Here is a 21,084-nt window from a genome sequence, read left to right as displayed (position 1 = left end):
ATTGTGTGTAACTATAGTATCCTACTCTGTATAGCACTAGCTTACTGAAGCATTGTGTGTAACTATAGTATCCTACTCTGTATAGCACTAGCTTACTGAAGCATTGTGTGTAACTATATCAGCCTACTCCAGGGGTTCCCAATCTTTTTTAATCATGGCACCCTAGAGCAGGCATTCCCAACCACGGTCCTCAAGGCACGTCAACAGTGCAGGTTTTGTAGATATCCAGACTTGAGCACAGGTGACTTTAATAGTATCTGAGGGATTCTGATTAAACCATCTGTGCTGAAGCCTGGATATCACTAAAACATGCACTGTTGGTGTGCCTTGAGGACCGTGGTTGGGAATGCCTGCCCTAGAGTATCAGAATTTTTCCACGGCACCCCTAGGCCCCAAAAAATATATGTGGACGACCAACCTGTATATCACTAACTTACAGAAGCATTGTGTGTAGCTATATTAACCTACTCTGTATAGCACTTTCTTACTGACACATTGTGTGTGTAACCATACCTCCCAACATGACCCTCTCCAGGAGGGACACAATGCTCTGTTTCTGGACTTCCCTCTTAATTTATGATTACCATTGTAGATGTGTGCGAATCAATAACCTCACGGACACCTGTGCATCTTCAAACAGGTGCGTCTTTATTCCAGCTCCGGCTAACACTGACTGCCCGGCCAGTCGTGTGACCGGAAGTGATGATACAACCTGGGTACTACAAATACCAAGATGCATCAGATGCATCTACATCCCCCCTTTTAAACTGAGAGGACACAACATGCATGGTTATAACAATTTAGAATAACAATGAAGATAAAGATGAAAGAGAAAGACTACTGTATATAGCAAAGTCTTGGAACTTGGGATTGGGCTTGGACATCCGCCCGGACCTGGTGATGGTGTGCTGTGAGCCCATGGGATTGTCCTGGACAGTTTGGGAGGGCTCTGCCACTGGTAAGGTCTCTGGGATGGGATCGTCCAAATGATGTGAACCATCAGTAGCATTGGTTGCAGCAGTGGCAGTAACTGATGGACCCAGCTGTGCAGAGTTCTCTTCAGCTGTACTGAGCAGGTGCCGGCGGATGTGCTCATACAAGGCATCATCAGACTGCACCACAAAACTATTGGGACGTTCTGCTGGACGCTGCACCACTGCTGTTCTATCGAAGCCTTGCTCAGTCTGTATGCAAACAAGTTGGCCTGGGGAAAGTGGTGGCAGGTGATGTGCAGATCTGTCGTAGGACGCCTTGGAGCCTGCTCTGCGTCTGTTTATGCCAACACTCACTTGGGATTCGACTCTGGGCCCCAGGAGCTGTTTTGCCATGGGGAGCATTGTGCGGGTGCACCGTGCCAACAAACACTGTGCAGGGGAGGGTAACCCGTCTCTGGGTGTATTTCTCAGGTTGAGCAGGGCTAGGTATATGTCTGAGCCATCTCGTGCACACTTCTCCATCAAGTTCTTTGCTGAGCGCACTGCTCGCTCCGCCAACCCATTGGATTGCGGATAGTGAGGACTACTGGTGATGTGCTGAAAGTCCCAAGTGTTGGCAAACTCTTCGAACTCTCTGCTGTTGAATTGCATGGCATTATCGGTGATGAGCTGCTGTGGAGTGCCATGTGCTTCAAAGTGCCTTTTTAGTTTTGATATTACCATCAGGCTTGTGGTGGTGGTGAAGTAGTTAATTTCGAACCAGCCTGAGTAAGAATCCACAAGCACCATGTACTCCTTCCCCCTCCATTCAAACAGGTCAGCCACCAGAATGGACTAAGGAAGGTCCGGGATGTCGTGGAGCAGCATGGGTTCCCGTGGCTGATGTGGACGCAGGGCATTGCAGGGGGCACAAAGAGACACGGCTCGTTCAATGTCACCATACATAGAGGGCCAGAATGCAGTTTCTCGGGCCCTGCGCTTGGTGGTTTCCAGGCCTGCATGGCCCTGGTGCAACTGCTGGGTGTATGAGGACTGTAGAGCGGCTGGGATCACAAAGCTGTGATCTCGCATAATGACACCATCAACTATGGTGAGTTCATCCCTCATGCAGAAGAAGGGACGTAAACAGTGAGGCAAGTCTCTGAATGAGGGTGGCCAGCCATTGAGGATGACGTCAGCAAGACGCTGGGAGAGCTCATCAGTGCTGGTGGCCGCACGCAGCTCCTCCATCCGTTTAGTGGGAAGGTCTTCTACAGCCATGACCTCAAACTCGTCCTCAGGGCTGCCCAAGTCAAATGCTATTCTCATAGAAATGCAGGGTCATCCCGGGTTCAGTGTGAAAGGTGCCGACCCGGGTTGTCCCTGCTTCAAAAGCATGTGTGAATGGATCCCAACCCGGGAATGTCCCTGCTTGTCCCTGGAATTTAATTCTTGGGTTTGTCTCTGCATTTTTGGTGTGAAAGGGGTATCAGTGGAAGGCAGGAATGCCCTGGACAATGCATCAGCAACGCTGACCTGGCTGGTAAATAACGTCCAAATTGTACCTTTGGAGCTTAAGCATCATGCTTTGTATGCGGGAAGAGGCAGAGTGTATAGGTTTCCTCAGGATGGTGATTAGGGGTTGATGATCTGTTTCAATCACGACAGGATGGCCATAGATGAAGTAATGGAAACGTGTGCAAGCAAAGACAAGTGCCAACAGTTCTTTTTCAATTGTGCATATCTTGTTTCCGTGTCAGTGAGGGCCCTGGATGCAAATGCCACCGGCTTGCGGAGTTGAAGGCATACAGCCCCGAGGCCACTTTGTGAAGCATCAGCAGCAAGGACAACAGGATCATGCACGTTGAAGTGCTGCAAAACTGGCGGTTGTGTGAGCATGGTCTTTAGTTGGTTGACAGCAGCTGTGTGTGTGTCCAACCAACACCACTTAGAGTCCTGTTGCAGTAGCTGCCGCAAAGGTGCAGTGGTAGTGCTGTACTGTGGCAGAAACTTGGATAGGTAGTTGGTCATCCCCAGGAAGCACTGGAGTGTCAATTTGTCTGCTGGGAGGGGCATCTGCAGGACGGCAGAGACCTTGTTGGGGTCTGGCAGGACGCCCTTGTCGGTGAGGAGGTGGCCCACGTATGCCACCTCTGTGACTCTGAACTTGCATTTGTCAGGGTTGAGGTGGAGGGCGGGAGCCCGTTGGAGTACCTGGTGGAGGCATTGATCATGCTCCTCTCTGGTGCGGCCCCAGACGAGGATGTTGTCAGCGATGATGTCACAGGGAGAGCCAGCGAACAGTTGCTCCATGCATCGCTGGAAGACTTTGCTGCCCATGGTGATGCCATAGAGCATGCGGAGGAAGACGTAGCGCCCAATAGGGATCATGAAGGCAGTAAGCAAGGAAGAGGCTCTGTCCAGAGGGATCTGCCAAAACCCACACTTGGCATTCAGGGTGCTAAAGACGGTTACACCTGGCATGTCGGCGATCACCTGCTCGATGGTGCGGAGTGGGTGGTAGGGGCGTAAAAGTGCCTTGTTTAGGTGCACTGGGTCGATGCATAAGCGTACAGTCCCATCTTTTTTAGCAGCTGCTACCATTGCAGACACCCATTGTGTTGCTTCTTTAATTGGTGCAATGACACCTAGCTGTGTCATTCTGTGTAGCTCTTGGATGATTTTGTCCTTCATTGCAATGGGGACTCTGCGGGGAGCACAAACAGTGGGGGCAATAGAGTCATCCAGCCTCATGTGATATGTGATGGGTAGTTTTCCTAGTGTGCTGTTATCAAATAGGTCTTGGAAATCTTTCATTTCTGGGACAGTCATTTGAATAGCGTGTACATCAGGCCCCAGTGGTTTTTCTGAGCCGACTTGTGCTGACACGCTGTATTTCATTCCCTACCATCCACTAGGGCATGGAGGGAGAATATAATAGTGTGCTGAGTGCAGCGAGGCACCGAGCCCGACGCATGGCGAGCACACGCAGGGCACTTTTTCAGTGTCCATGTCGACTAGTGTATGTCAACATTAGGGACAAAAAAAGTCAAAAGGTCAACCTTCCCATTGTTGACCTAATGCATGTGTCGACCTTTTGACCCTGACAATCTTAACCATGTTGACCTTTTCCAAGTGTCGACCTAAGCCCTGTTGAACTTCAGTGGTCGACCAAATGACCCATAAGCGTTTTGCCGGTGTGCTTACACTCTATGTGGGAGGTGTGCCTATACTCTATGGGGGGATGTGTGTCTATATTCTATTACACAGGTTCTCAAACTCGGTCCTCAGGACCCCACACATTGCATGTCTTTAAGGTCTCCTCACAGAATCACAAGTAAGATAATTAGCTCCACCTGTGGATCTTTTAAAATGTGTCAATGAGTAATGAGTGCACCTGCCAGGTGACCTGGAAAATGTGAGCTGTGTGGGGTCCTGGGGACAGAGTTTGAGAACCCCTGCTCTATTGCATTTTATTATTTTTAAAGTTTAACCTTAACCCCTTATAAAAAAAAAAGTAAATTTCATTAAATAATAAGCCATTCATTTTTTTTTTTTAATAAAAAATAAAAAAAATAACACTTTTATCCCCACCCGACACCCAGGTGAATAAAATGACAAGAAATTGACCATTTTAGACGACTATTAAAAGGCGTGAAGCTTATCACCAAACATTTGAATACGAAGCCCATTGAAAATGACTGTGAAGTAAAATATGTTTAAAAAAACTGTCAACTTTTAAAAGACGGGGAAGAATTGAATAGCAAACTAATATCACAACATATAAATGTTGTGAAAAAAAGGGAGAATAGGCTTGAAAAAAAAGAACAGACCAACATTTGAATACCCCCCAATGTGTGTAACTATAGTAGCCTACCCTGTATAGCACTGGCTTACTGACACATTGGGGGAAATTTACTAAAATAAATTTGTAAAAAATAGGTGTATTTGTATCCAGAAATACACTTATTTTTGACATTTACTATCCCGAAAATACGGCAATTCGTATTCCTATTGATAGCACATCAATACGACTACGAATTGCCGTATTTTCGGGATAGAAAATGTCAAAAATAAGTGTATTTCTGGATACAAATACACCTATTTTTTTACAAATTTCCTTTAGTAAATTTCCCCCATTGTGTGTGTAACTATAGTAGCCTACCCTATATAGCACTGGCTTACTGACAGGGGCGGGCTGGGGGGCAGGGTGCCATGTGCGTGCGGGCCGCCATTGTTCTGAGGCTGCTGCTGCAGCCAGACTGACCAGTTTCCGAGTGGTCTCCATAAACATGGCCGCCGGCCTCCTGCACTGAGGACATGTCTAGTGCAGGTGGCCACTACAGAGACTCTGTATGTTCCACCTACTTCCTGCCTGTGCGTTACACTTTCTTCCCTATGCTGCAGCCTGCCTCACTGACTGGCATCAAGGTAAGAGGGAGTGGGACTGTACAGGCTGAGCAGCCTGTAAGGTTCAGTTATTATACAGGGGAGCAGCTTGTGGGGGTCCCATTATTATTATACAGGGGGAGCATCCTGTGGGGGTCCAGTTATTATTTTATGGGGGAGCAGCCTGTGGGGGTCCAGTTAATATTATAAGTGGGAGCAGCCTGTGGGGGTCCCATTATTATTATACAGGGAGAGCAGCCTGTGGGGGTCCTGTTATTATTATACAGGGGGAGCAGCCTGTGGGGGTCCCAGTATTATTATACAGGGGAAGCAGCCTGTGGGGGGTCCCATTATTATTATACAAGGGGAGCAGCCTGTGGGGGTCCCATTATTATTATACAGGGGGAGCAGCCTGTGGGGTCCCATTATTATTATACAAGGGGAGCAGCCTGTGGGGGTGCTGTTATTATTATTATTATTATATTATACAGGGGGAGCAGCCTGTGGGGTCATGTTATACAGGGGGAGCAGCCTGTGGGGTCATGTTATCATACCCTCCAACATTTTTAGGGCAGAAATCGGTACACATATGGAAAGGGGGCGTGGCCATGGATAAAGGGGGCGTGACCATGGATAAAGGGAGACAGAATAAATTATATATGACTTGCAGCTATAATCCCAGAATTATGCGTTTGATTTTCTTTAGGGGTGCACTAAAGACATAAACTATGTTGTTGCTATGGGCAACCTCTGCTTTATACTTTATTAACGGCTTGAGATATCTCCGACACAGTGATAGGACTGCTACAGGGGGTGGAGATATACAATACAGCTGCATGATGTGGTGACAGTGACACTTAATTATTAGACATATCCCAGCTGCTGAAGTCTCCAATACAGCACTGTTGTACTATACAGAGCAAATAGAAACTCACATACCCATGCCGCTCTGACAGGCAAGCTCAGATAGATGATACACAGAGCCCAACTCACTGTGACAGGCCCGCCGACCACATCGCGTGCAGGCGCAGGTAGAGGCCGCAGAGTGAGGACCATCCCCGGCTCTGTGCAGACACCCCTGCCATAGTCCCGTGCTCCCTCCTTGCTAGTGACACACTCACACTGAGCCCGCCTCATACAGGCTGACTGTGATCCGGGCTCGGCATGATAGAGCCAAACGCAGCATCAATGTGTTTCCCTTTCCCAGCAGGAGGACATCTTTCTGTAGACCGCAACGCTGCTCTAACTTGTTTGGTCTTCAGAACAATGGAGTTCAACGATACGCTAGGGAGACCAGCATGAATGCAAGACTAGGACACTTTAGATAAAGTAATGTCCCTGGGTTTTCTTGCAAACTATCCGCACATACGCACTCATTTCATGAGCTAGCACAGTGGGGAAAAAATCGGTACATTCGGTACAATCAATATTTGCCGGTACAGACTGTTAAAAAACGGTACTGTACCGGCAAATTCGGTACAGTTGGAAGGTATGTGTTATACAGGGGGAGCAGCCTGTTGTGTTTTATTATTATAAAGGGGAGCAGCCTGTGATGTATTTTTATTATACAGGGGGAGCAGCCTGTGGGGGTCCTGTTATTATTACACAGGGGAAGCAGCCTGTGGGGCCCTGTTATTATTATACAGGGGGAGCAGCCTGTGGGGGTCCTGTTATTACACAGGAGGAGCAGCCTGTGGGGGCCCTGCTATTATACAGGGGGAGCAGCCTGTGGGGGTCCCGTTATTTTTATACAGGGGGAGCAGCCTGTGGGGGTCCCTTTATATACAGGGGGAGCAGGTTGTGGGGGTCTCGTTATTGTTGTTGTTATTATTATTATAATAATAATACAGGGGGAGCAGCCTGTGGGGTCATGTTATACAGGGGGATCAGCCTGATGTGTCCTGTTATTATAAAGGGGGAGCAGCATGTGATGTAATTTTATTATACAGGGGGAGCAGCCTGTGGGGGTCCCGTTATTATTATACAGGGGGAGCAGCCTGTGGGGGGGGGCCATTATTATACAGGGGGAGCAGCCTGTGGGGTCCTGTTATTATTATACAGCGGGAGCAGCCTGTGGGGTCCTGTTATTATACAGGGGGAGAAGCCTGTGAGGTCCGATTATGATTATAAGACAGGGGGAGCAGCCTTTTGTGTCCTATTATACAGTGGGAGCAGCCTGTGGTGTACTTTTATTATACAGGAGGAACAGCCTGTGGGGGCCCTGTTATTATTATACAGGGGAAGCAGCCTGTGGGGTCCTGTTTTTATACAGGGGGAGAAGCCTGTGGGGTCCTGTTATTATTATAAGACAGGGGGAGCAGCCTGTTGTGTCCTATTATACAGGGGGAGCAGCCTGTGGTGTACTTTTATTATACAGGAGTAGCAGCCTGTGGTGTACTTTTATTATACAGGAGGAGCAGCCTGCGGGGGTACTATTATTATACAGGGGAGCAGCCTGTGTTGTCCTTTTATTATTATAAGACGGGGAGTAGACCTGTGGTGTCCTGATATTATACAGGGGGAGCAGCCTCTGTTATCCTGTTATTATTATAAGACAGGGAGTAGCCTGTGGTGTCCTGATATTATACAGGGGAGCAGCCTGTGGTTTCCTATTATTGTTTTTTTATTTTTTATTAATACATATTTTTAAACCGTAAAACCTAAATTTAACGATGCGCTGTTACTTATGGGCCAGTGCTCTGGACTTGCCCCCCAGGCTAAAAGTGGCCAGCCAGACCCTGCTTACTGACACATTGGGGGTTATTCTAGTTCATTCTTTCTGACAAATTCCTTCTTAGATGGGCAAAACCATGTGCACTGCAGGTGGGGCAGATGTAAAATGTGCAGAGAGGATTACATTTGGGTGAGTTATTTTGTTTCTGTGCAGGGTAAATTCTGGCTGCTTTATTTTTACACTGCAATATAGATCTCACTTTGAAGTAAAACCTCACCCAAATCTAATTCTCTCTGCACAAGTTACATCTGCCCCACCTGCAGTGCATATGGTTTTGCCCATCTAAGAAGGAATTTGTCAGAAAGAATGAACTAGAATAACCCCCATTGTGTGTGTAACTATAGTAGCCTACTCTGTATAGCACTGGCTTACTGACACATTGTGTGTAACTATAGCAGCCTACCCTGTAATAGCACTGGCTTACTGACGCATTACATGTATCTATAGCAGCCTACCCTATATAGAACTGGCTTACTGACATATTGTGTGTATCTATAACAGCCTACCCTATATAGAACTGGCTTACTGACGCATTGTGTGTAACTATAGCAGCCTACCCTGTATAGCACTGACTTACTGACATATTATGTGTAAGTTTAGCAGCTCACCCTGTAATAGCACTGGCTTACTGACACATTGTGTTTAACTATGGTAGCCTACTCTATAGTATGAAAGTAATATAAAGGTGTTCAAATCGCGCTTAGAATGCATCTTGGTGGATGAAGACACAGGGATGGTGTCCCCACCCCATATAAACACGTGAAAGAAAAAGATCATATGCAAGAGCATATGAAATCGTGTCTCGTTCATCAGCGCTATCAATAGATAATACATCCCTATGAAGGTATATTAGTCTCCTCTTCTCCGCCTCAAACTGGTTTATACAGTAGAGATGACCGCAGTATTGAAAGGGATTCTTGTTATATATGGATACCCATCACCGAAGATGTCAGAGTGGGGAGAAAATACCATACATCCCTATATGGGATTGGGCGTCTCCTCTTCTCCGTTTGTAGGAAATAAAGTGTGGCCAAAATCGATAATCATCTGACTATACCACTCTCCAGTGGTGTGTACATAAGGAGAGAGATAATTGTGCCACGTGTGCTGTTCATCAAGGCTTGTCGGCCTTTTTGTATGCTGTACACTGTATTGTCAGGACATAATTACCCATTTCCTTGTCTGCACCAAATAAGCGCTGGACTTGAAGTGTTCGGAAGAAGCCTGCTGTGTCTGTAAGGAGGCTATTTATCAAAGATTGGAGAGAGCTATGGTACCAACCAATCAGCTCTTAGCTGACATTTTTGAAACACAGGCCGTAACATGGCAGTTAGAAGCTGATTGGCTGTTAATTTATCTCTTTCCAACCTTTTTCACTCGGATAACTTGTTATAATTTATTATCCATGTGGCCTACAATTGGTAATGGTAAAGTATGGCGAGGGAGGCACCTAGGCCCTTATTCAGATCGGATCAAAGTACAAATTTGTTCTTAAAATGGGCAAAACCATGTGCACTGCAGGTGGGGCAGATGTAACATGTGCAGAGAGAGTTAGATTTGTGTGAGTTATTTTGTTTCAGTGCAGGATAAATGCTGGTTGCATTATTTTTACACTGCAATTTAGATTTTAGTTTCAACACACCCCACCCAAATTTAACTCTCTCTGTACATGTTACATCCACCCCACCTGCAGTGCACATGGTTTTGTCTATTTTGAGAACAAATTTGTACTGCGATTAGATCTGAATAAGGGCCCATACGAGGGTACTTGGTACACTAATTGAGGGTCTATGTCGACTGTTGTTGACCTAGGCACTAAAAATCTTAAAAAGTCATGTCGACCTTTTGCTTGTCTCAAACTTTAGTCCATGTCAACCATAGTGCATGTAGACCTTTTCACTGTCGACCAATAGTGGTTGACCTAATGACCGTTGACCTAGTTATCGTCGACCTAATAATACACTTTTTGACAAACAGCAATGCTAATATTGCATTGTGTGTATTATTTTAGCACAAACTTGTTAGGAAGATGCAAAATATCAGTCACTGTGAACTAGGGGCCTCACTGCAGCACTTTGTGAAGCGGACATTTTGTTCCTGAGGTAACTTTTTGAATGGGCCGCAACCTACTGTATGAACTCCCCAGGCATTTGTAACATTACTAAAATTACAGGATTTTAATGGCTATTTTAAATACTGCATGGACCAAAGCAAGGAACCCTCTGAGATGTGTGTAAACAGGAGAATGATGGGGTAATGGCTATGTCTCCTCATAGATCAAGAAACCCTTTGAGATGTCCTGTATGTAGACACAAGAATGATGAGGTACTGGGTGCATCTCCTCATAGACCAAGGAACCCATCTGAGTTGTGTGTAGACAGGAGAATGATGGGGTAATGGCTATGTCTCCTCATAGATCAAGAAACCCTTTGAGATGTCTGTAGATAGGTGAAAGGAACCCTCTGAGATGTATGTAGACAGAAGAATCATGGGTAATGGCTTTGTCTCCTCATAGACCAAGGAACGATCTGAGATGTGTGTAGACAGGAGAATGATGGGAAATGGCTAGGTCCTTCTCATAGACCAAGGAGCCCTCTGAGATGTGTGCAGACAGAATAATCGGGTAATGGCTAGGTCTTCTCATAGACCAAGGAACCCTCTGAGATGTGTGTAGACATATTTAAAAAAGTAAATGTGCACATGTTTTATTTTACATATTCTGACACTGTAGCCGCCAAGCATTCCCCCAGCATGAAGACGCTCCAAATGAGGAAATAACCACAGAGATACAGTATTATTCACCACTCATTTTATTAGCCAAATTGTTGTTGGATATAACACATGATGGGGTATAAGATGGGAATTCTGTTGAAGATGGGATGTTGCCCATAACAACCAATCAGATTCTATCTAGTATCTCCTAGACAATACTAAATAAATAATTAGTCTATTATCTAGACTACTCATTTATTTAGTATCGTATAGGAGAAAATAGATACAGTCTGATTGGTTGTTATGTGCAATATTCCATATTTAACGAGTTGAAATGTAGTGGGACACCTCTACATTGTGAGTGCATGCCACTCCGTGATGGTGACAGGGGTGCATACCACTCCTTGGATGGAGTAGGGGGTGCATGCCACTCCAGTGACAGGGACGCTTGCCACTCCGTAAATGGTGATGGGGGCGCCTGCCACTCCCTTGACGGTGACGGGGGTGCATACCACTCCGTGGATGGTGATGGGGGCGTATACCACTCTGTGGGTGGTGACGGGGGGCGTATACCACTCCATGGATGCTTCCTGGGACTCTTGCCACTCCGTGGATGCTTCCGGGGACTCTTGCCACTCCGTAGATGCTTCCTGGGACTCTTGCCACTCTGTGGATGCTTCCTGGGACTCTTGCCACTCCGTGGATGCTTCCTGGGACTCTTGCCACTCCTTGGATGTTTTCGTGGGCAAATACCAGTCCATGGATAATGGGTTCTCTTGCCACTCCATGGATGTTTCCGGGGTCTCTGGCCACACTGTGGATGTTTCCGGGGGCAAATACCACTCATTGGATGTTTTCGGGGGCGAATACCAGTCCATGGATAATGGGTTCTTATGCCACTCCGTGGATTGGAACGGGGGCTCTTGCCTCTCCATGGATGGTGATGGGAGCGTATACCATTCCGTTGATCTTGACAGGGTCTCTTGCCACCCCGTGGATATTGACGGGGGCGAATTCCTCAATGGTGAGGAAGCCTTTCTCTCCCTCTGTGCCGGTGGGGCCTGTCTCTCCCTTGGTGCCGGTGGGGCCTGTCTCTCCCTTGGTGCCGGTGGGGCCTGTCTTTCCCTCGGAGCCGGTGGGGCCTTTCTCTCGCTGGCATGCGGAGGTGCCTTTCTCTCGCAGGGAGGCGGTGGTGCCTTTCTCTCACGGGGAGGCGGTGGTGCCTTTCTCTCACGGGGAGGCGGTGGGGCCTTTCTCTCGCGGGGAGGCGGTGGGGCCTGTCTTACCCGCGGTGCCGGGGGCATCTGCCTCTCCCGGGGTTCTTGTTTGGCTTGGCTCTCTGATGGCAATTGGGCCATTTCTCCTCTTGTAGCAAGTTTGACTCACTGCGTCACCTTAATTAAAGATAAAATATAAATATTTAATAACAAATAAGCTATACACAAATATCCCTTCTAGTCATAATGGACAGAGGAAAAATCATTCGGTGGTGAGTAACCATCGAACGATTTCTCCTCTGTGCGGCTGCTTACGCGTAAATGTGTAAGCGTACGCGTTGCAGCATAGTGCGGGTATTTGTGTGGTGAGGTGGGCGTGCCTTTGGCGGAATGGAGTTTACCTGCTTGATAGGCAGAGGAAATAGGCAGCCAAGCGAGCCCTTTACGCTACTATATGTGACCTCTCTGGGCGCAATGAAAAGCAAAAAGTGAATATGGTCCCCGATCTCCTGTCACAATGTTACAATTCATTCCATATTCATATGATTATAATCCGGAATCACAATGCTCCGCTAGTAGGATCAGTATAAATATGTGTTACACAACTGACCACAGAAATGCAGGTATCAGCGAATACAATACCATAATGGAGTAATGGGGGAAATAAAGGGCTTTATTATTTAAAGCCCATTTATCAACAACCTAATTTGCAGTGAAATGTGGGCATAATATCGGTGCCCATTGTCACATGCAAATTGTGATTATTTAACCGCCAACAAAAAGAAAGGGTTTAAACCAAAATAAAAAAGTGTTTATGTGTGTGTGTGTTGGTCGGGGGGGTAGGGGGGGTGACACAGGAACCCACTGGAATCGAATAACCATTTTAGCTTATATTGAATGCCAAAAATGTTGGGGGTCATTGGGAACCGGCAGTGCTATAAATAATAAATAACCACTCAGGTTTGGGTAAAGACCCCCTGAAACACCCACTAAATTGGGACATAACCACCTTCTATGCTATGACACGCCCACTTTCAGGTGAGCCTCGCCCCTTAAGAAATCAATGAAGAACCCTAATTGCTCAAACAAAAAAGTATGAATAGAAATAAAAGCGCACTTACCTTGCCAATATAGAACGGGACGCAGCGCACGGCTGCTCCCGTTTGTCTCCTCTTTCCTCCTCTCTCTCCTCTCTCTCCTTGCTCCTCTCCAAACACAATATATGAACTGAAAATGCTGAATAATCAGACACGTTCAAAAGCTCTGACTGCACAAGTCGGGACCAGGCAACAGAATGACTCCTAGTGTTCCGTCCTGGCTCACCAGGCATTGTGACATCATAGAATCACTGTTATCACAGGGCCATTGTGATGTCATCACACAGGTATTAGCAGCAGCCATACAGGCAAATATATGTATAAAAATAAAGTGGTGCCCATACACTAGTAAGATTTATCTTCAGATCTGGCTGGTTGGAACAAAAACATGGTTATGGATGAGTGACAGTTTGTCGGTTTTCCAACATTTCCAAGCAAATGGTCAACTGTAATTTGCTCTTATCCATAACCATGTTTTTGTTCCAAGCAGCCAGATCTGAAGATAAATCTGCGTGTGTATGGCCACCTTTAGACTATGTGTATGTTTAAGCAAGGGCAGAATAGCATATCTCCTACCTGCCTCAATTTACAACCCTGAAAGGGGCAAATATATTACCAAAATGGGAGGCGCTTTGCAGATTGGGGCAGGGTTTTTTATACCAATATAACATGTCTTAATGCTGTCAAGTGTATCAGGCCTTGCCAAGTACCATACTAAAGTTTGCGCTGGGGTCTGTCAGTGCTGCTTCAGCCTCTGTGCTCTCAGAAGGTCAGTTCAGGCACCGCTACTGGTCATGTGCGACCCTGATAGAGTCATTAAAGTGAAATGCGCACTGGCGGAACACCTGTGTTGTTATGGTAACAGTGATAGGTTACTGTGTGTGGCCTAGACAGAAGGGCTCAATAGTGGAGTTACCTGTAAGCCATAGGATAGATAGCTGCCGAAGGCTGATTGGATATACTGAATCACCTCTATGCAATATTGTTAGCAAGCAATGATCTAGGTCTTAAACACTGAATGATACCATTAACCATTTATAAACGGAATGTTGGGAGTGAATCACTGCCCTCTGACCGTCAGAGGCGTAGGGAGGGCGGAGCCACTGGAGCTCACGCTCCGGGCGCAGATTGGTAGAATGGCGCCGGCCGGCCCGCCCTCACTCCGCAATCGATCCGTGCACTAGATCAATAGTACTAACGGGCAGCAGGCAGCGTGCGCTGCCGGCTGCCCTGCCCGGCGCCTGCCTCCTGCCCTGCTCACCCGGTCCAAACATCACGGACGGTGAGGCCGGGCAGGTAACTCACTGCTCTCTAAGTTGTTGCTGCTGCTGCTGCTCGTGACGGCTTCCGGGCAGCGCAGCAGATTCCAGAACTCCAGACTCCTCCCAGGGTCCCGGTCACCTGCCCATGCTACCCTCCTCCCTGGCTACAGCAGCGCGTCATCAGCCATCCCAAGCGCTGGCTGTAGCCTGGAGGAGGAAAAGGTGTTCTGCTGGCGCCCGTGCCGCCCTGGACCTGCTGCAATCATTTATCCTTATTAAAGGTGAATGTGGATTTTTTTTTTTTTTTAATACAGCTAGCTGATAATGTTACAAACTTGGGGATTGGTGGGGCCAGGGGGAGGTGTGGGGGGGGGGGGGAGTTGAGAGTGCTGTGCTGTATATATCTTTATGTGTATATATATATATATATATATGTATTTATTTACAGCATCTTATATAGCGCAGCAGATTCCATTACAGTGTCTAATATAGCGCAGCAGATTCCGTTACAGCATCTTATATAGCGCAGCAGATTCCGTTACAGCGTCTTATATAGCGCAACAGATTCCGTTACAGTGTCTTATACAGCGCAGCAGATACTGTTACAGTGTCTTATATAGCGCAGCAGATTCCATTACAGCGCCTTATATAGCGCAGCAGATTCCATTACAGCGTCTTATATAGCGCAACAGATTCCGTTACAGTGTCTTATACAGCGCAGCAGATACTGTTACAGTGTCTTATATAGCGCAGCAGATTCCGTTACAGTGTCTTATATAGGGAAGCAGATTCCGTTACAGTGTCTTATATAGCGCAGCAGATTCCGTTACAGTGTCTTATATAGGGAAGCAGATTCCGTTACAGTGTATTATATAGCGCAGCAGATTCCGTTAAGGTGCGTACACACGGGGGGGGGGGGGGGGGGGGAGATATATTGCTTGCAATATATTGCTCAGTGTCTCCTTTTCATCAGCGACCAGAGATGGTCGCTGATGAAAAGGAACCTCTGCTGGGGGAGCCGCAGAGGTAATTAGCTGGTCGCAGGAGCAAGCTCCTTCGACCAGCGATTACAATGGGGCAGAAAACGGGAGCACGCACCCGGCGATTTATCGCTGGTGCGCACTCCAATCACTGGCAATATGGTCACCTGCGACCATATTCCCAGTGATTATAGCCCCTATCGCCCCCGTGTGTACACAGCATAACAGTGTTTTTTTTCTTTTCAAATGTAACATCCCAACACATGTTAGCCACGCCCCCAATTCATTACCGGGGGGGGGCGCGAAATATGCCCTTGCTCCGGGCACCATGACACCTAGCTACACCGCTGCTGACCGTCAGTGTAACATCTACCTACCCTGTATATCACGTTTTACTGACAAATTGTGTGTAACTATAGTAGCCTACCCTGTATAGCACTGACTTGCTGACAAATTATTTATTATTTATTTATTTATTAACAGTTTCTTATATAGCGCACACAAATTACGCAGCGCTTTACAGAGCATAGTTATGAGCAAAAACACATACCGAATTAAAGTACAAGACAGTGTAGGACAAATACATGGTTAATATGGATGGTTGCATCAGGGGAAAGGACACTTAAACAATCATCAGGGTGGCAGTGGTTTATATATTCTAAGAAAGGCACATGAGGAGAGGGCCCTGCTCGTGAGAGCTTACATTACATGTATCTAAAGCAGCCTACCCTGTATAGCACGTCTTACTGACACATTGTGTGAATGTATAGCAGCCTACCCTGTATAGAACAGGCTTACTGACACATCATGTGTATCTATGGCAGCCTACCTGTATGGCACTGGCTTACTGACTCTTTGTGAGTAACTACAGTATAGCAGTTCCCCCTGTATAGCACTGGCTTGCTGACGCATTGGGCCTTATTCTGGTTGGTGCGGCCGGGCCGTACGCGTACGTTCCGGGGTTTTCCATGATCTGCGCATGCGTACAATCGCCAATGGGCAGGCGCGAACACTCCACAACGCTTACGGACGGGTCTCTCCGTGCGAAAAAACCTGTACGCGAGAGTACGGGCATTGGGGGCGGCATAGGGGGGTGTTGAGGGGAGCGGCCGAAATAATGAGGAAAAATGGGCGTAAATATGGGTGTACAAGGGGGTGTGCACCAAAAATGAACGGTGCTACTACCGCACGATCGCCTAAAGCACCGTTCATTTCGGACACAAAACAGGCGGCCGCCAACCGCCAGCTCAGACCACCCCTACAGATACCGCATGCCAGCGTGCGCCTGGGTTTGCTAATTAACGCAGATTACTACTCAAACACATACACCTGAATGTAATAAGCAATGCTGCAGTCTATTAAGTCCAAACCATGATTTCACTACCTGCAAGCCACACACAGCACTCAAACACATTGAAAGCTTATCTTTCTATACTTCTCTACATTTAAAGGTTTGTTTAATTTAAGGTAAGAATCTTTTTAAGACCTGCTTATATATGCTAAGGTAGGTATTTGTTAAACAGTTATACACATTCACTACGTGCTTTCATAGACTTTACACAGTAGCACACTCAATCTACACAAGTCGACATGTGTCAACGTGTTCACTCTAATACAAACATAGGTTTTGTATTTATGATACAATAACATAAACCCTACAAAGGATGTTTCAGCAATGTTTTAAGCCCATGCCCACTATTTTGCACACAATCTTCAATTGAGTTAATAGAAAACAATAATTGAATAACAATTAGAATAATTAATTAATTGTCAGAATTGTAGTTGAAAGGCAAGATTTGCAGGTCCATATATGTGAAGGGTATGCTAGCGTGCACAGATGTACGCTCACTCTCACGAGCGGTGACATAAGCTGAGTTTTCTATTAAAAACAATAGGGACCCGTCCGTGCAAGCTGGCGTACGCTCAGATAGCCGCAAGTAGTCGGTGGGAAGACGGACGAGAGACGTCCGTAAACGGTGGCGTACGCTCTGTTGTACGCTAGTTGTCGGAGTGTAAGGGCTGGTCCGTCCGTGTACGTTGGCGTACGCTCAATTGTACGCCACTCCCCTTCGACGTTGTTTCTGGCCGTACGTATGCGGCTGATTTGTGGGTGGACTTAACCCCAACGGCCGCGTACGGAGAGCGTACGTTAATAGCGAACGTACGCACGTTTGGCCGCTCCGATCAGAATAACCTCCATTGTGTGTAACTATAGTAGCCTACCCTGTATAGCACTGGATTACTGACACATTGGCCCTTATTCGGATCGGAGTGGCTGGATCCGAATATGCGGCCAGGACCGTGCGTGCGAAACCCCGCCTTCCATACGGATCGCCAACTCCGTCCGTACGCGGTAAGAAGCTGGTCGAACGGTCCACCAGCTCCCGCAACCTCAGACCACACGGACATTTTTCCGTGCAAAAGCAGGGATCTGGGCGGGCAGCTGACATCCGGCGATGTCATATGTCCGCCCCCTACACGTGCGTCACGACCGCATTATCATACGTACGCCCAGCGTTTGCATTGGAACGCCCATGAAACGCGGGGCGTATGCATATGGTAATGAGCCCAAATAGCCCTTCACGCCCCTCTCCACCCCCTGTTCGGAGTGATCACATTTCATGCGGGATTTGGCCGTACGCCCCGCTCGCACATGCGCAGAGACGCCTCTGCACATGCGCAGACACAAAACATCGGCGGCACCAACGCACGCGGATATTACAGCACCAACCAGAATAAGGGCCATTGTGTGTAACTATAGTAGCCTACTCTGTATAGCACTGGCTTACTGACACATTGTGTGTAACTATAGTAGCCTACTCTGTATAGCACTGGCTTACTGACACATTGTGTGTAACTATAGTAGCCTACTCTGTATAGCACTGGCTTACTGACACATTGTGTGTAACTATAGTAGCCTACTCTGTATAGCACTGGCTTACTGACACATTGTGTGTAACTATAGTAGCCTACTCTGTATAGCACTGGCTTACTGACACATTGTGTGTAACTATAGTAGCCTACTCTGTATAGCACTGGCTTACTGACACATTTTATGTAAATTTAGCAGCTCACCCTGTAATAGCACTGACTTACTGACAAATTGTGTTTAATTATAATAGACTTCTCTGTTTAGCTCTAGTTTACTGACACCTTGTGTGTAACTATAGTAGTCTACTCTGTATAGCACTGGCTTACTGACACATTGCATTTAATTATAGTAGCCTACCCTGTATAGCATTGGCTTACTGACGCATTGTGTGTAACTATAGCAGCTCACCCTGTATAGCAACTGGCTTACTGACACAGGGGGCCTTATTCTGATTCGGTTGGTGAAACGTACGTACGGTCTGTTTCACCGTACGTTTCCCGTACGCGGACAGTGAGCGTAAGTCCGCCCACAGAACAGCCGCACATGGACGGTCACAAACACCGACAAAGGGGAGTGGCGTACACTTGAGCGTATGCCACCGTACACGGACGAATCCCCTCTTAGACATCGGTAACTGGCGTACAACAGAGCGTACGCCACCGTATAGGGACGGGTCTCGTCCGTTTTACCACCGACATCTTGCGTATATCTGAGCGTACGCCACAGTGCACATAGCAGATATGAAAGTGCATAATGTATGTCGTTGGGCTAAAATAAAAAGATTGTGTGCAAAATAGTGGCCATGGCCTTAGGACATTGCTCAAACATCCTTGTTGGTCTTAGATGTGGTTTATGTGTCTTTTTCTATATAAAAAACTGGTATGTTTGTGCTACAGTGAAAAAGTTGACACATGTCGACTTCTGTGAATTGAGTGTCCTGCTTTTTAAAGTATACCAAAACACTTTCTGATTGGGTGTAGATGGTTATAAAATAACTACCTTGACATACATAAGCAGGTCTTTGAATGAATGTTACCTAAAATTAAACCAACCTTTACATGTTGAAGTGTAGAAAGATATGCTTCCAATGTGTTTGAGGGCTGTGTGTGGCTTGCAGGTAGTGAAATAATGGTTTTCACTTAATAGGCTGCAGCATTACTTATTACATTCAGGTGTATGTGTTTGTGTGGTAATCAGCATTAATTAGCAGACCCAGGCGTCCGCTCTCATACGGTATCTCTAGGGGTGGTCTGGAGCTATCTTCGGCGTCCGCCTGTTTTTGGGCTAAAATGCACGGTGCATTCGCTGATCGAGCGGTTATAGCACCGTACATTTTTGGTGTACGCCCATGTTTACGCCCAGTTTTCCTCATTATTCCGGCCGCTCCCCTAAAAACGCCCCCATGCCGCCCACAATGACCGTACTCTTGCAGACAGTTTTTTTCACACGGAGAGACCCGTCCGTGAGCGGTGTGAGGTTGCCGTATTTGCGCATTGCGAAAGCTAAGCATGCGCAGATGAAAAAAAACCCGATCCGCCCGTATACCGTCCCACCGTACCGAGCAGAATAACCCCCAGTGTGTGTATCTATAGCAGCTCACCCTGTATAGCCCTGGCTTACTGACACAGTGTGTGTATCTATAGCAGCTCACCCTGTATAGCCCTGGCTTACTGACACAGTGTGTGTATCTATAGCAGCTCACCCTGTATAGCACTGGCTTACTGAAGCATTGTGTGTAACTATAGTATCCTACTCTGTATAGCACTAGCTTACTGAAGCATTGTGTGTAACTATAGTATCCTACTCTGTATAGCACTAGCTTACTGAAGCATTGTGTGTAACTATATCAGCCTACTCCAGGGGTTCCCAATCTTTTTTAATCATGGCACCCTAGGCCTAGAGTATCAGAATTTTTCCACGGCACCCCTAGGCCCCAAAAAATATATATGGACGACCAACCTGTATATCACTAGCTTACAGAAGCATTGTGTGTAGCTATATTAACCTACTCTGTATAGCACTGTCTTACTGACACATTGTGTGTGTAACCATACCTCCCAACATCAGGGGCGGATCCAGGATAAAATGACAGGGGGGGCACCATGATAAAAGAGGGTTTAGGTGGGGGAGGGCCAGTGTTAGTGGTGCCAGTGTACATGCTAAGAGAGCGGCAGAGAGAGGGTGGCAATGGGATTAAAAATAGGCCCTGGCATTTAAAGTGCACAGGCCCACCATGGCAACAAAAGTGAAGGATGTAGTTGTGCGTGCGCCGAAGGTGCGCTCTGGAAAAGGGGGTGTGGCCACTCAACAGGGGGCATGTCCTTGAGTGTAGTGTACAACACCATATACAACTTCTACACATTTTGCAACAAAATACTAGACTCCATTATACTTGCCCCTTACACATGATGCCAAATGGAATGAGCCAAAATTCAAACAATGCCACATGGATTGAGCCAAAATTTACATAATAACACATGGATTGAGCCAAAATTCACATAATGCCAAATGGATTGAGTCAAAATTCACATAATGCCAAATGGATTGAGCCAAAATTCACATAATGCCACATGGATTGAGCCAAAATTCACATAATGCCAAATGGATTGAGTCAAAATTCACATAATGCCAAATGGATTGAGCCAAAATTCACATAATGCCACATGGATTGAGCCAAAATTCACATAATGCCACACGGATTGAGCCAAAATTCACATAATGCCACACGGATTGAGCCAAATTCATAAGATGCCATATGGATTGAGCCAAAATTCACATAATGCCACATGGATTGAGCCAAAATTCACATAATGCCACACGGATTGAGCCAAAATTCACATAATGCCACACGGATTGAGACAAAATTCACATAATGCCACATGGATTGAGCCAGAATTCACATAATGC

General features: G+C 46.7%; 1 protein-coding gene across 1 annotated transcript in view; it reads left to right on the top strand.

Annotated features, from left to right (window-relative positions):
* The first annotated feature begins 5,254 nt into the window (after positions 1-5,254).
* LOC146062520 (nephrocystin-1-like) overlaps positions 5,255-21,084 on the top strand; it is a 35,907-nt gene continuing 20,077 nt past the window's right edge. Inside the window, exon 1 of the mRNA XM_083174634.1 lies at positions 5,255-5,345. Within this exon, the coding sequence (XP_083030760.1) occupies positions 5,270-5,345 (76 nt within the window). The 5' untranslated portion in view covers positions 5,255-5,269. The remainder of the gene's footprint in view (positions 5,346-21,084) is intronic.

The sequence above is a fragment of the Crinia signifera genome, chromosome 3, assembly GCF_055691185.1.
Source record: "Crinia signifera chromosome 3, ASM5569118v1, whole genome shotgun sequence".
NCBI classification, from domain to species: Eukaryota; Metazoa; Chordata; class Amphibia; order Anura; family Myobatrachidae; genus Crinia; species Crinia signifera.
This window is presented reverse-complemented; position numbering and strand designations above follow the sequence as displayed.